The 14,951-nt window shown below is 39.6% G+C and overlaps 1 protein-coding gene across 1 annotated transcript; it reads right to left on the bottom strand.

Annotated features, from left to right (window-relative positions):
- Positions 1–37: 37 nt before the first annotated feature.
- PARP9 (poly(ADP-ribose) polymerase family member 9) lies at positions 38–13,504 on the bottom strand (the record flags this gene model as incomplete). Its single annotated transcript, XM_083348298.1, has 10 exons — positions 38–417; positions 1,175–1,346; positions 2,367–2,512; positions 3,567–3,929; positions 4,919–4,994; positions 7,317–7,535; positions 7,615–7,845; positions 8,239–9,056; positions 9,806–9,842; positions 13,481–13,504. The coding sequence occupies 10 exons, from the start codon at positions 13,502–13,504 to the stop codon at positions 89–91; spliced, it is 2,415 nt and encodes an 804-aa protein (XP_083204424.1). The 3' UTR covers positions 38–88.
- Positions 13,505–14,951: the final 1,447 nt, after the last annotated feature.

The following is a 14,951-nucleotide window of genomic DNA, read 5'->3' as shown; positions in this document are numbered from 1 at the left end:
TTGCATTACAGAACTGCCATAAGTTTATTACTTAATCTAACACAGAACTAGTGTCTGTGTTTCAATTAGCATTAAGGCTTCAGAGATTCTAGGATGATGGTTCCAAACTTGCCTTCTGATGAGGGCTCCAAAGCAGAGAACATGTCAGTAAGTACAATGGTAGAGCTTGTTCCCGATTGAAAATGACAAAGATTTCAGGGTTATGAATATCATCAACCACGCTATCGTAGAGTTTCATACTGCTTGCGTTAATTAAAGGTGGTGCTACATAACTCCGATTGCCCCTTGTGTATGACCCTGTGACAACTTCTGCTTCAAACACACAGATCAAATGGTCCATTTCACATTTTTCTCTGGTATCTGCTATAAGTTTCCGGGGGTTCTTTTTAAAATAGATGCCAGCTCCATATTTCTGATCTGAAAAGCAACACAAAATGCAGGCTGTTTTACCATATTTTCATTATAATGGCAATATAAATGACTAGCTGACTGCAGTGTCTTTAGTCTTTCAACCATATACTAGGTAGAAGTATAAGGATTAATTTGACTACACTAATCAAACTTAGGAATCATGCTGAAAATAACCACTATAATAATCACACATAACAATTAGAAATAGAGTAATTAAAGCTGAGATTGGAGAGATGAGCCCCATTGATTCTTAGGCTAGGACGGGAGGCATTATGTAATTGTATTTTGGTACACCAACAAACCACGAGCTAATCTGTTAATTCAAATGGGCAAGAGGTAGAAACCTAGAGTTTATACTCTGGAATATAGACTTATGGTCTGCAGTGGGGAATCAGCTTCTATGTTTGAGGCTGAATTCTTGCTTACCCTCTAGTTTCTAAACTTTCTGCCTAGAATAGCTGAGAAGTGAATTGAGATAAGTATCTGGTAGTCTATTGCCAACTGGATGGGAAGCCCAAGAGGACATAAGAGGCACCACAATGTAGTCTTGTTGTTTAGGTTCCTTACACTTAAAAATGAAAACTCCAATCTTGTTTCTCACCAGTATAGAAATTAAAATTTAACAACCGGTTGTAAAATACCAACTTTTAAGTCATGTTTGTGTTGTTACAAAGGTATTCAGTTTGCACACGAATAGGATATTTAATATGCTGAAAAATAGCCTGTATTTTCTACAGCATTTACAGCAACATATCTGGTTTACCTTGTGATGAGTAAGTTTTCTGAAATCCAGTTTTGCACACCAGGCTACAATACTGAGCAGGGACATGATGGTACAATCTATGACATACAGGCATTCCAGTATTTCTTCCTTCTATTTTCCTTTTTACTCTTTGGAAAGCAGATTCTAAAAGAGGGTTATGTATTTTCTCTATCTGTAATAAAAAAATGAACAGTTAGGATGTACTCTGTATATTGCCAGTAATGTAACGACTGAATGTAATTTGCCTGCCAACCAGCAGAAATTGCATATTCCAGCAAACCTTTCCTCACACGAGAGATGCTGCCAGGTGTGTCTTCAAGATTCTGGAGGAAATCCAAGTAGTTGAATCAAAGAAACATTGCATTCAAGGATTATCTCTTTTCTGTACAAATGAATCATTGTTCAACCAAGATTTTGTTCCAGAATATGGATTTGTTTTCTGTGAAGTATTAAGCCTGTGTATTTTTTCCAGTCACAATACAAATTAGGTAATTTCTTGTTAGTCATCCTTTTTTAGGTTTGTCATATTAGTTTTAATTACTGGTAGATACATATTTTGGAATTCTGTAGCCTCTTCTGAAATCTAGCTTGAGCTCATAATTTGTAGGAAACTGACACCATTTTATAATTTGCTCAGAGTGATACATTGTCTATTAATTCAAGATCGATGGTTGATTAAACACACACATACACAAGCAACTGCTGTGTTAGATTTACAACTAGTTCCCAATTTTCCATGAGCAGGGAATCCTCAGTTTTATAGGATGCTCCTGATAATGGAAGGGAGAAGGAGGCAAGTTATGCTAACTCCTACAGGCCAATACGACTCCATAAAAGCTTCTGGAGTCCTCCAGAGCTGTATGAAAGATCATGTTTGCAGCTGCAAAATGGGAAACCAGCAAATCAGCTGGATTAAATAATCTTAATTCCCTCAAATTGATTAAATCTTTTTTTTCTTCATGGGAGGCGAACCTGAGATCCAAAATTGACATCATTAGCACTGAACAGTCAGCTGCTTCAAAGAACAGGAGAAGTGGCAACCAGTTAATGCCCAGTTTAACTTGCAGTTTGGATCATGCAGAGACTTTTTCAATGAAACCCTGTAGATTTCAATCTTGTTTGCTTAAGTTTGGCTAATTTGGTACATCTATAATGCAACACAATTTTCTCCTAGCATTATTTTGCTATTCACCTTTAGAACCCGGAGGCCGGCTTTTTCGAGCTGTTTTTCTTTGTTCTTGAATTCTTGAAGGTAAGACTCTATTGGGGTGATTTGATAACAGCATCTGTTTGCCATCTCCAGATCCCCTTCTTGATGAGGATAGCTCTCCAAAGATCCTGGATGCAGATAATACACTGCTTAATAAAAATTAAACCAAGATTTTCATACTGAAAAATAAACTGAAAACTTAAAAGAGTGGGATGATGCTCTTTAATTCCATTTGTTCTATAAAAGAAATAAATTAAATATAGCATAATGCTATGCTATAACACACCCGTAAAAACTTTTGTGTTAACATAAAATGATAAATCAATAAAAATACAGATTTTTTAAAAAAATAAACCAAAGCTAAATAAAATAAAAATAAACTACAACGGCAACTGTAGAAAATTAGAAAATAAAAGTTGAGAGCATACAGTATGTATACAGACACACACACATACTGTACACATGTACACACAAACACACACATTCAAATGAGAAACAATTTAAACACCCATTTGGGGTATTTCTGGCGCGGAACATTTGTGCAAATGATATTTCTAAGATGAAATAAGAAAAAAATAGTTAATATGGCCAACACACGACTAAAATATTTTTTTCATTTAATATATGTTGTTTCAAAGTTTGGATCCTCTGTGAATTCCACTGATATGCTAACAGATATATCAATTTTATTACAATTTGCAGTATGAAGCCAGGCAACCTACAACAGAGCTTAAATATTCTAATGCTGTACTAGTTTATAAGATTTAACAAAAATTGGACAAGAAGCCAACCTCTGGCTTTCTGGAAAAGATGATTGGGTGATTTTCCTAGAGCAGAGCATTGTACAATTCTGTTATTTTAATTTATCTGACTTGGATTTATATTACTTTCTACATTATAAGAATAAAGTCATGATACAAACATTTAAAGATACAACTTATGTCTGTGCAGTTTTGTCCCAGCATTCTGCCCGTCCACTTTGCAAGCATTGGGCAGTTCAGAGTGAGATGCTGAAACAAAACTTTTAAGTTTACTAAAGATTACATAAACTTCTAAAAATGCTGTTTTTAAGGACTAGAAGCCTGCTTTTAAAAAGCTAATTAAACCAAGATTTTCTGTGAATTGTTAAAGGTTAGATTAATATCTGTTATCAATGGAATGTGCTCATACAACTCTACGTACCATCCATCTTAAGAGATTCTTGCTTGGCTGTAGACTGTAGCATGAATTCAATTGCGAAGGCTGCATCAATCACAGCTCGGGGAGAACCTTCGATCTCTACGGCTGCCCCTGCTCCACTTACTCTCTCCAGGATGGTAATGCCAAAATGTTGCTGAAGGTGAGACAATTCGAGAGGCTGGACACTGCTCAGGTTTAAAATGTTATGATTCCGTATAACAATCCGTCCAGTTTCCTCAACCAATATGATATCTCTGAGCCACTGTCCTGCTTTCTCCAAAATATCATGGCTGCGTCCTATCAGTTCCACAGAAGGCCCATTTCTATCAAAACCTGGACTGGCTTGGACATCAGCCTGTAGCTCTGCTTAAAAAAAGAAAGAAAAAGGTTTGCACTGCTGAATGATTGCATCCAAATGTAAGCTAACCAGGGGGAAAAGTATGCTGTTAGGTGGCTTGAATGGATAGTTAGGATTAAGACTAGATAGTTCCAAAAAAAGGGATGACCATCAGGAGACTCGAGAAGGAATGAGAATGACCTTAGAACACTGAGATAATTTGGTCATAAAGAGAGAATGACTAAGGATCAAATTGCGAAACAGATGCAAAGAAAAAATGAATTTAGTCAAGAGAAAAGGGAAGCCTTTGGATCAAGTGGATGAAATTCGCAAAAACAAGCTAGGGATTTAAAGAACAACAGGCAGTGTACAAAGTGTTATATTGTTATAATTTTGAGATATTTAACATGATTTCATACAATAAATATCGTACAATTTCTGCAATTTTAAGAAAAAATTCCCCAGGAGCTTCCACTGAGCAAAATCCAGCTTTTAAACAAGATTATATAAGATTAAGAATTAAGAGTTTTTAAGGCTTTCCAGTTTTTAAAATCTAAACTTTAGATTCTAAATGAAATCCCCCGTCCCTGAAATGTTTCCTCCCTCCTATCTTGATAATTTTCACTGGCCCGTCTTTTATCTCACCCACCTTTCAGCTTCTCCTTCTACGTCTGGGTTCTTACAGCATATGAATCCGCAACTTCTTAAACCATTGGTTGCTGACTAAGCCACAGTTAGCTGGGTTCACATTCCATATTAAACTAAAACCCAGCATTTACAAACACAGCAGAGAGGATCACCATCATTGTCAAAAAACGAGGATATTAGATGATGAGTATGTGGGGTATACTGAATCATAAATCACTGTCAACGAAATTGTTTAGTTCCAAATTGTTTAGCTCCCCACTCTTAAGGTTTCAATCATTGGACAGGCTCTTGACAAAAAATCTATTTCAGTTGATTGAACTTAATTAAGCCAAGAATTCCCATAAATTTTAACCCTCCAATTTATTTTTACCAATTGTGTCAACATTGCTGCAGTCCATCTTTTCTTCTAGTTTGTTCTTCACTGACATAAGCTTGGCACAGAAAGCCTTTAAAAAGGGGGGAAATAATGATTAATCAGCATAATATAGTACCAATTTGGATTTTTTTTGCTCATATAACACCATGGACATTATAGCAAATGGCAATTAGAATAATAAGTTTTCAATGGGATGTGTCTCCCCAATATTGAATGCTTGGTATAGATTGGAAATTCAGTTGGCAAAATCGTGCTTACATACAAAAGAATAAGAAGATACAACTAATGTTAACAGTTTAGCTAACATTTAGAATAGAAGACTGATTTAAGGTTCCAGGATGTATGTGATATGTCCTTTGTAGAAACCAGTAAATAAAATAGTTATTCTCAGTGGACTTTTGCCATTGTTTTCTTGACTGAGATTTTTGGATATCCCAACAAGAAATTCAACTAGCAGGGAAAGGTTTAGAACTCATGCCAAATTCAAAGGATTGTGGCAGACTGTGTGGTGACAACAAGATGTATTGCAATTTCTTTCGAAATTGCACTTCTTTAGCAATGTACAAAATGTTGTTCGAGAAGCTATTTTTATTTGGGCAGGTACCTCTTTTATTATTAAGACTTTAAGTCCATGCTTGGTCTATTAACTTCTTGATTGTTTTTATATAATCCAAGAATGAGAAGGATCTCTAAAATGAACTAATCCAGTTTCTGGCCAATGAAGGAAATCCTCTATTACATGTTGCTAAATTCTTAACCAGCTTTTTAGTGAATGGTGCTAGTGAAAAAGAGATCCTCACTTTCTAAGGCAAGGTATTTTGCAGTCAACAAGTGGTCGGAAGAATAATTTGGGGTTCCAACTCAAACCGGGGCTGTGCAAGAATAAATAAAAATGAGATCCAGACAGTTAATAATGAAAGAAGAACTATTTATTCCTAAAAGCAAAACAGTTTGCATTTAAGGGCCGGCTGCAGAGAAATGGAGTACAGCAGCAGGTTTTTATAGGGGGAGATTGTCCGGGGTGTGAAAGTGTCTGCATGCTGATTCTAGGATGACCCTTGAGGGGCGTGTGTGTATGAGCGTGTATAGGTATGAATTCTCGTCAACATGCAGTTCTGGTGGGAGACCTAATTTAATTAATTCTATTTGTGTTTGCAGACCGTATCCTTTGATATGTGGAATTAGGTCTGGGTAACTTATTTGGAGGTTTGAGGAAGTTTGGGTAAAGGATTTTCCCCGTTTGCTATTTTTACTTGATTAATTTAGTTTCAGGTTGACTACCAGTTATCTAGTGCAGATGCTGACTCTCAGACCATTGTGCATTCTGTTAAAAGTTTTAAGGGGAGATGGAAACAGAATAAAGAATAAAATATATTTGGATATAAAGCTTGTCACAAAGACTATCCTTTTTTTAACCCTTTCTTCTTATTTGAGCTACAGATTCATAACCTATCTTTGAAGAGAAAGAAAACAAAGGTCCTCCATTCAAAAATCAGAAAATGGTTATTACACCATAACCTAATTATCTTTTCTTCAAGCTTCAAGCTCCTCATAGATTTGGCCTCCAAGACACTCACTTCTTTGTTAATATATATACAACATAAAGGTAAAGGTAAAGGTTCCCCCGCACATGCGTGCTAGTCGTTTCCAACTCTAGGGGCCAGTGTTCATCTCCGTTTCAAAGCCGAAGAGCCAGCGCTTGTCCAAGGACGTCTCCGCGGTCATGTGGCCGGCATGACTAGATGCCAAAGGCGCACGGAACGCTGTTACCTTCCCACCGTAGTGGTCCCTATTTTTCTACTTGCATTTTTACGTGCTTTTGAACTGCTAGGTTGGCAGAAGCTGGGACGTGTAACAGGTGCTCACTCTGTTATGCGGCACTCGGGATTCGACCCACCAAACTGCTAACCTTCTGATTGACAAGTTCAGCGCCCTAACCCACTAAGCCACCGCGTCCCTTCTATATACAACATACACCTTAATATATTTAAACTTTTCCTAACCTTGGCTAAAGAGTAGAGACAGAATAAAATTAATCAGTTGAGTTGCTAGACAAATATTCAAGCATAATTTTCAAGGGTTCCAACCAAAAACTGGGCACCCCTTTGGGATTATATGAGGATTCCTACACTGGGCAGGGAGCTAGACATCCATGGTGTTTTCCAAACCTCTGATTCTATGGTATTCATAGGATTTAAGTGTCTTAAAAAAAACTCCTACAAAGGACAAAAATATTATCAACGAAAAGCAACTCTCCATCTCATAATAGTGTTACTCATCATAGTGCAAGGAGAGTAACTTGAGTCTCATGGTAATACTGACTGCATAATACCACATGCTTTCCTTAGGCCCCTGTAATCTACCTGCAAGGAAACAGTGTTCAATAACTTACTTCATAAACATCAATGTTGTCCAGAGGTACCACAATGTAGACATCCAGCTTCTTCCCAATTTGTTCCGCTGCAAAGTGCATGATTTCTTCCACCATAATTTCGGCCACCTCATTACTTGGTAAATGTAAACCTTTAATTCCAAGAGGAGGAAAAGCAATGGATGACAACTTCTGTTCCACAGTCTTGGAAAGCCCTTTAGAAATGGCTGTTTTTAATACCTGCAAGCAAGAAATTCAATTATATAAGCTGATTTGCTTCCAAATTCAGATGAATGAAACACTGCAAAGCTAACATCACCTCTTGCCTGTTGCCTTCAATGTAAGGTGGCCAAACCACATGCAGCACGTGCTCACAATCAAGATTAAATCCTTTTGTGTATATGAAACTGGATCTCTCTGATGGAAGTTTCTGTAACTCAGAGGCAAGTTGTTCCTGCATAGCTGGACCTGCCTTTTCCAAAATTGCTCTTGAAACCGTTCCTTGAGAAAGATCATCTTGTGTGGTCATAGAATTAATAATTATAGCAGCCTGGAAGAGAGCAATGTAAAATGTGAAACTTTTCATGCCAGGTTCCTACAGACAAGGAATTCCCACACTATTCCATCAACAACAAGAAATCTTAACTATCTCCCCCATCTTCATAAGGACAGGACATATTTCTGCAAGAAAGGTTATGTAAAAGTTTGGGGACTTCCAGCAATAACGTGAGGCATGCATAGAGGGAATATCAGGTATATTCAAACTGAACATCCTGTTGAATAAGTAGCAACAAATTTAATGTTGGATGTGGACCATGTATCTTCCACATCATATAATTTTCAATAAAGCTACAATGTCTACTGGTTTTCTGCACTGGAATTAAAAAAATATTCTTGGCATGCCAACACATTTACAAGAAACATTATAATCCACAAGACTTACTCGCTGTGTTTCTATACCCCCTTTTTTGATCTGCAGGCAGAGTTCATTGACCCTGATACAGTCAGGAATACCCAACTGAGGCACAATATCATTAACCCCGAGCAGATCTTCGCAAGCCTTTTTCATGACATCAGCTGTGGTCTCATCAATGTTTACAAGGTGGATTTCTTGTAAGTAGCCAAATAATGGAGCAAGTTGAACAAAGTTCCTGATTGTCTGTACAATCACTTGAGCACACCAATCCTGAGGAAAATTGAAGATCCCGGAACTCAGCGCAGGAATGGCCACAGACTTGATATTGTTTTCTGGAGCATTGACGTATTTCAGAACGTTTATTATGGCAGCTTCCAACTTGAGGCAACATTCCTCCTTCTGATCTTCTGACCACCTTGGACCTACCGCATGGATAACCTGTTTACAGGGCAGTCTTCCTCCGCTGGTGACCACAATCTGGCCAGCACTGAGTGGGCCATTCTTTTCAATGAAAAGTTTGCACTGCTCTTCAATTTCTGGCCCGCCAGCTTTCAGGAGAGCAAACGCCAGACCTCCAAAATAGTGCAGGTATTCATTGGCTGCATTCACGAAAGCATCGGCCTCGTGTCTTGTGAGATCATCTACCCAGACAGAAACCTCCACTCCTTCCTTCAGGCTTTTCCTATATACTTCCATGGGATTTCTCATGCTCTTAAGGACGCAGATACAGCCAAACTTCTTCTGAAGAAGGCTGCACAGGTAATTCTCTCTTCTCTTGAGAACTGCATAAACGCTGTTACTGATGGGAATTGATAGCATTTCCTCATCTATCAGAATCCTAATTTCTAGGGAGATAAATGGAAATTAACGTTTGGTGGGTTGTGCAAATTTGTACATACATTCCCACTGTTCATTTTTGAAGATTTTACTCCCTTCTGCCCCCAGGAAAGAAAACTATATCATTTCTGCAGACTGCCATCTTTCCCTAACACAGAGTGATCTTGTGACATTAAGCATTCCCATTTATCAGGCTATTGATACAAAGGAAATCAGCTGAATGCCAGCAATGGAATTTGCATCTGGAATGGGAAGGGATGTTTGCAATGCCAAGAGCAGATGGATATTCTGTTCACATCTCATAAACAGAGAGCTGCTTATCCCTCAAATCAATAGAGAGTTAAAAAGAGGATCAAAAATATTAAGGAGAATCAAACTTAATGTACTTGCTGATAAAATGGGGGCCCAAGTACAGATATTTTAGATTGCAAAGATTTTGTAACCTATCCCCTTTTTCCTTGCAACACATCTGCCTACTGAGACTTTGTGAGATCCTAGCTTTCTTGATTACTGTTTAGAGGTTGACTCAGCCTAACAAAATGATACAAAACTGCTTAACAGCTATTTTTGCATTACATCGCATGTGAATTAGAGGACTCTGCTAATATTTGGCAGTACATGCATGGTGATGTACATACAACTTGATGATGCAGGATGGAAGTTTTTAGCATGAGAATCTTGAGTACAGAAACCTTGAGAGAAATTATAATTAACCTCAGTGAAAGTTGTATGACTAAAAGACACAAAGACTATTTACCTGCACTGGCTTTTTTAGTAGTCTCAGAACTGGCAGTCTGTGAAAATAATAGCAGAAAATCAGAACAGTCTTTCTTAATGTCTAAGCTAAAGCCATTGGCATTAATGTTTATGAATCCTGAGTTTACTAATCTCTCTTCTGAGACAATTCACTAAAAGCAGACAAAGATTTTAATCCATTATGCTGTACAAACCATATGCTAAGTTGACATACAGGTAGTCCTTGAGTTACGTATGTAATGGAGCCTGGCCATTCCACTCATAACTCAAGGAATGGCATGCCTTGAATATGATCACTCCGTGCTTTCACCCACGCATTTGCTAACTGAATGCATGGTTTGTTAAGTTCACAGGAGGTATCCCAGGTTGGGGAAGACCATGGGGGGGGGGGCGCTAGTGATGGAACAGGCCACCTGATTCAGATCACCCAAGGCCTCCCCAGACACATTGAGATACCTCATGCTCCCCACAATTGCTTCCCCCCCCCATCCTGCCACTCCAGGTCACTTACCTTGTGAAGATCTAGTAAGCTATCTTGTCTCCTGCTGTTTCCTCTCCAGCCTCTTTGCCGCACAAGATCACAGCACCGAGAACCTTTCACTCTTGGCGCAAAATATTTGCAAGCTGCTGGGAGGCTTTGGGTCAGTGAAACCGCTGCCTCAAAGCATCCGACCAGCTTGCAAACATTTTGAGCGCTGAGACTGGAAGCTCCTGGGGGGGGTGTATGACATCGTGTTACTTCAGGCTTCCAGTCTCTGCGCAAAATGTGCTTGAGGAAAGTCCTTTGCCGACAAAAATGGAGGCTAGGAGAGATGCACTCAATCTGGGGCTCTGTTATCATCGGCAAAGGCTTTTTGCAAAGATGGCAAAAGACTTTGCAAGTGGTGGGAAGGCTTCGATGATCAGGCCTTCCCTCCATGTGCAAAGCCTTTTGCCACAGTTCTTGTCCAGGCCTCCATTTGTAGAGAACAGAGGTGAGAACAGAGGTGAGATCTTGCGCTACTGATCACACATGATCTTGTGGTACTTAGGCCTCCATTCTCTCTGAATGCACTGAAGGCCTGAATCAGTGAAACAGGCCAAGAAACAAAGGCTCTCTCTAGATCTTTGCAAAGTGGGTATCCACAGGCCTAGTGCCTATGGAGACCTGGCCGGGGGCGGGGGGCAGGGAATAGCCATGGTGAATGTTGCAGCGCCTCTGTGGTTGTTCATAAGGGTGAATGACTGCCATGGTGCTGCAACATTCATAATTTCGGGACTTGTTTGTAAACACTAGGGGGCATTTATTGCGTAACTTTGAATGTTCGCTAAGAGAACATACGAGGATTACCTGTATTTATTTATAAGCAAGCCTGACTGAATTTAATGAGCTTTATTTTCTGAATGTACACAGGATGATTCTTTCTCTTTCTTTCTTTCTTTCTTTCTTTCTTTCTTTCTTTCTTTCTTTCTTTCTTTCTTTCTTTCTTTCTTTTTCTTTCTTTCTTTCTTTTCTTTCTCTCTCTCTCTCTCTCTCTCTCTCTCTTTCTTTCTTTCCCTTCCACCCAGATCACTTTGTTTGAGATGGGTGGCCTGGCCATATAAGCTTGATAAAATAAGTATCGATGTCTGTCTGTCTGTCTGTCTGTCTGTCTGTCTGTCTGTCTGTCTGTCTATCTATCTATCTATCTATCTATCTATCTATCTATCTATCTATAATCTTCATTTCTGCCATGGACCAGTATAAAACAGAAAAAATTACACTCATTTCAATAACACTGAAACTTGCAAAAGAGATAAAAGAAAGTAAAAGTTACCATTGCTAACCCAATAGTATAATATTAAAACACTAAATTTTGTGTAGAAAAAATATTTACCAATACTGCAAACACAAGGGGGGCTCTGAAGACCAGAAAAGGGTGTAAAAACAGATAAATAATAAAAACAAAACAGGAATTCCAAGTAAGTTCACTCATTTTCAGTAGCCCTAATTATGTTTTTGAATTTTCATTGATACCAGACAAAATCTAGCAACATTGTTTGTCATAAATGGTTTCTTATATGAGAATCAAGAAGACAACTTTTGTTATGACCTATAACACATGCCGCAAAGGAACGCAGTGGCTCAGTGGGTTAGGACGCTGAGCTTGTCGATCAGAAGGTCGGCAGTTTGGCAGGTCGAATCCCGAGTGCCGCATAGCAGAGTGAGCACATGTTACTCGTCCCAGCTTCTGCCAACCTAGCAGTTCAAAAGCACGTAAAAATGCAAGTAGAAAAATAGGGACCACTACGGTGGGAAGGTAACAGCGTTCCGTGCGCCTTTGGCATCTACTCATGCCGGCCACATGACCACAGAGACGTCCTCAGACAAGTGCTGGCTCTTCGGCTTTGAAACGGAGATGAGCACCGGCCCCTAGAGTTGGAAACGACTAGCATGCATGTGCGGGGGAACCTTTACCTTATAACACATGCCAATACAGAAAATGTAAGTTTTTCAACCTCACTGGCAAGAGAGAAATATAAAAGCATGTGTATGATGATCTCCACAGTATTTCTGCTACATGGACAGGTTCTCATGCAAAATAGCAATAGCAATAGCACTTAGACTTATATACTGCTTCACAATGCTTTACAGCCCTCTCTAAGCAATTTGCAGAGTCAGCATATTACGCACAACAAGCTGGGTACCGACCTTGGAAGGATGGAAGGCTGAGTCAACCTTCCAATAAAAAGAGAAGAAAGAAAAAACGCAAGCTGATTCTTAGAAAAGCAAGGGAGGCTAAAGTCATTAACTATCTGCCTGGTTCCTTTCTGGAATAAGCCATGTGAGCTCTAATGTGGGTTGCAGATGTGGGAGGAGAGAGATGCTAATAATAATGCTCGCCTGCACACTGCTAGATGCACCCAAGAACCAACACCACACTGGAAGTGGTGACATAGAAAATCCCGCCAAATGTGAAGATGCCAAAAGAGTACTACTAGTGAAGTTCATGGAGTGTGGTTTGACCATCAATTCAGAAGTCTACTGTGAAACTTTACAAAAATTCAGACGAGCCATCCATAACAAGTGTCGGGGCATGCTGACCTCCAGTGTGGTGTTGGTTCACGATAATGCTTGCCCGCACACCACTAGACGCACCCAAGAACTTTTGAAGCACTTCCGTTGGGATGTTTTTGATCACCCTCCTATAGCCCAGATTTGGTGCCAAACGACTACTACTAAGGAATTTCAAACCTTGTATGACATTATGACAAGTGCCTCAATTTGAATGGCAATTATGCCATGTTGCAGTTTTCTAACGTGTATAATAAAAGTTCTGTATCTGCGAGTGTCTATCATTGATAACCAAATTGAGGTTTATTTCCGAATTGCCCTCATAGTTTACCATCAGATCTTTCAGTGATAATGCTAATATTTATGCTAGTTACTATAGGTAGCTGAATATGCCATTGATCACAAATGCCAATAAACTTCATTTTTTCTGGCTGGACATTTAATTCCAAGGAGAAATTTAATGTGAATATGTAATTGGGTCTTTTTTAGTGGGGAAAAATTATTTTGGAACACCTTAACACAGTTTGGTCCTTTCACACCAATTTTCCTTAAGCTTCCCCTGCCTTTTCCAAGCTTATGTCCACTGGCCCTTCTTCCATGATTGGCTGGGAATGCTCTGTTTGAAACTTTCTATATACTCACTAGCAAATTCATCATATTCCCCATTTTGATCCTGTTCTTCCTGGTGTCCTTAGTTGTCCTTATTATCTTCTTCCATTTCCCTGGGTTGACAGCTAGGAACTGCCTTCAACCCACCAGCCACCTCCCTTAGAATCTTTTGGCCCAGTTACTACGGAGATCGTTGCCAGAAACTCCATGCCATTGTCAAGTTGCTCCTTAGCACTTAATTCAGGCCTGAAGAAATAGTAGGCCTTCAGATATGTTGGGCCAGGGTCCACCAGGCCATTGGTTAAAGATGAGCAGTACTGCAATCCAACAAATTCTGGACAACTGAAGATCTCCAGTCTGGCAGAAGAAAAAAATCAGAATACTTGGATCAATACTCTTAATCTCTGCAAAAAGCGTTTTACTAAATGCATTCTAGTCTTGCTTTAGCCATGAAAGCTGGCTTGGTGACTTTGGGCCATTCATTCTTTCAATCTAACTCATCCCACAGAGTTGTAGTTGTGGGGAAAATGGGAGGAAGAAGGTATGTTGGATATGTCACCACATAGGGTTATTTGTAAAAATAATAAAGGCGGGATACAAATAAATAAATGTAAAAATAATAAATAACAACTGTATTTGGCATGCAGGTAGAATGGGGGGGGAGACTTGAATAGCAATACCATGCCCACCATCTTGCAGAATTTGACCTTGCTTGTGGGTGCCCTTTTCAAAAGTCATCTCAGTTACTAATACCACCTTCATCTATGTCAGACATGTCAAACACAAGGCCCGGGGGCCGGATCCGGCCCGCAAAGTGGTTTCATGCGGCCCGCGAAGCCATCCTGGAAACAGTGAGGGAATGACCCCCACTGCCTTGGCTCTGGCCCTGAGACCCTCCTTCTGCTAGAGACCCTCAGATCTCTCCCACTCCTGCCCAGGCCCCCATAGGCACCCTTGATGCAAACGATGTAGAGCTGACCACGCCCACCCAGTAGGCCATACGCACTCTAGCCATGCCCACCCAGTAGACCACGCCCACCCAGTAGACCACGCCCACCCGGACCCCTGAGGGCAACTGCAATGCTGATGCGGCCCTCAGTGAAATTGAGTTTGACACCCCTGATCTATGTCAAGATATTTAAATTTATAACTGGAACAGTGGGGGTTGTGTAAAGAGTCAGAACACACAGTTATAGCTGATTGATTAAAGAGAGTTAGTTGGCTACTGCATGAGACAATCTAGGCTGTGATTGATTGCTATGAGTGAAAAGGGGGAGTTTCCCTGTTTCCCGCCTTTTTTGCTGAGTGCCCAGTGTGTTCTGTGATTTACCTGATGTTCCTGCTGTGTTGATTTACCTGACTATGCTTCTGTTTGCCTCTCTTATTTACTGTAAATATACTTATTTATATAAAACCACAAGTTCTTGTCAACATCTCTGACTCCATTTGGATATCGGCTGCATAATTCCCTGACAATCTATATCCTCAACTTCATTAAAAAATG

Source organism: Vipera ursinii (assembly GCF_947247035.1).
Source record: "Vipera ursinii genome assembly, chromosome: 1".
Lineage (NCBI taxonomy): Eukaryota > Metazoa > Chordata > Lepidosauria > Squamata > Viperidae > Vipera > Vipera ursinii.
This window is presented reverse-complemented; position numbering and strand designations above follow the sequence as displayed.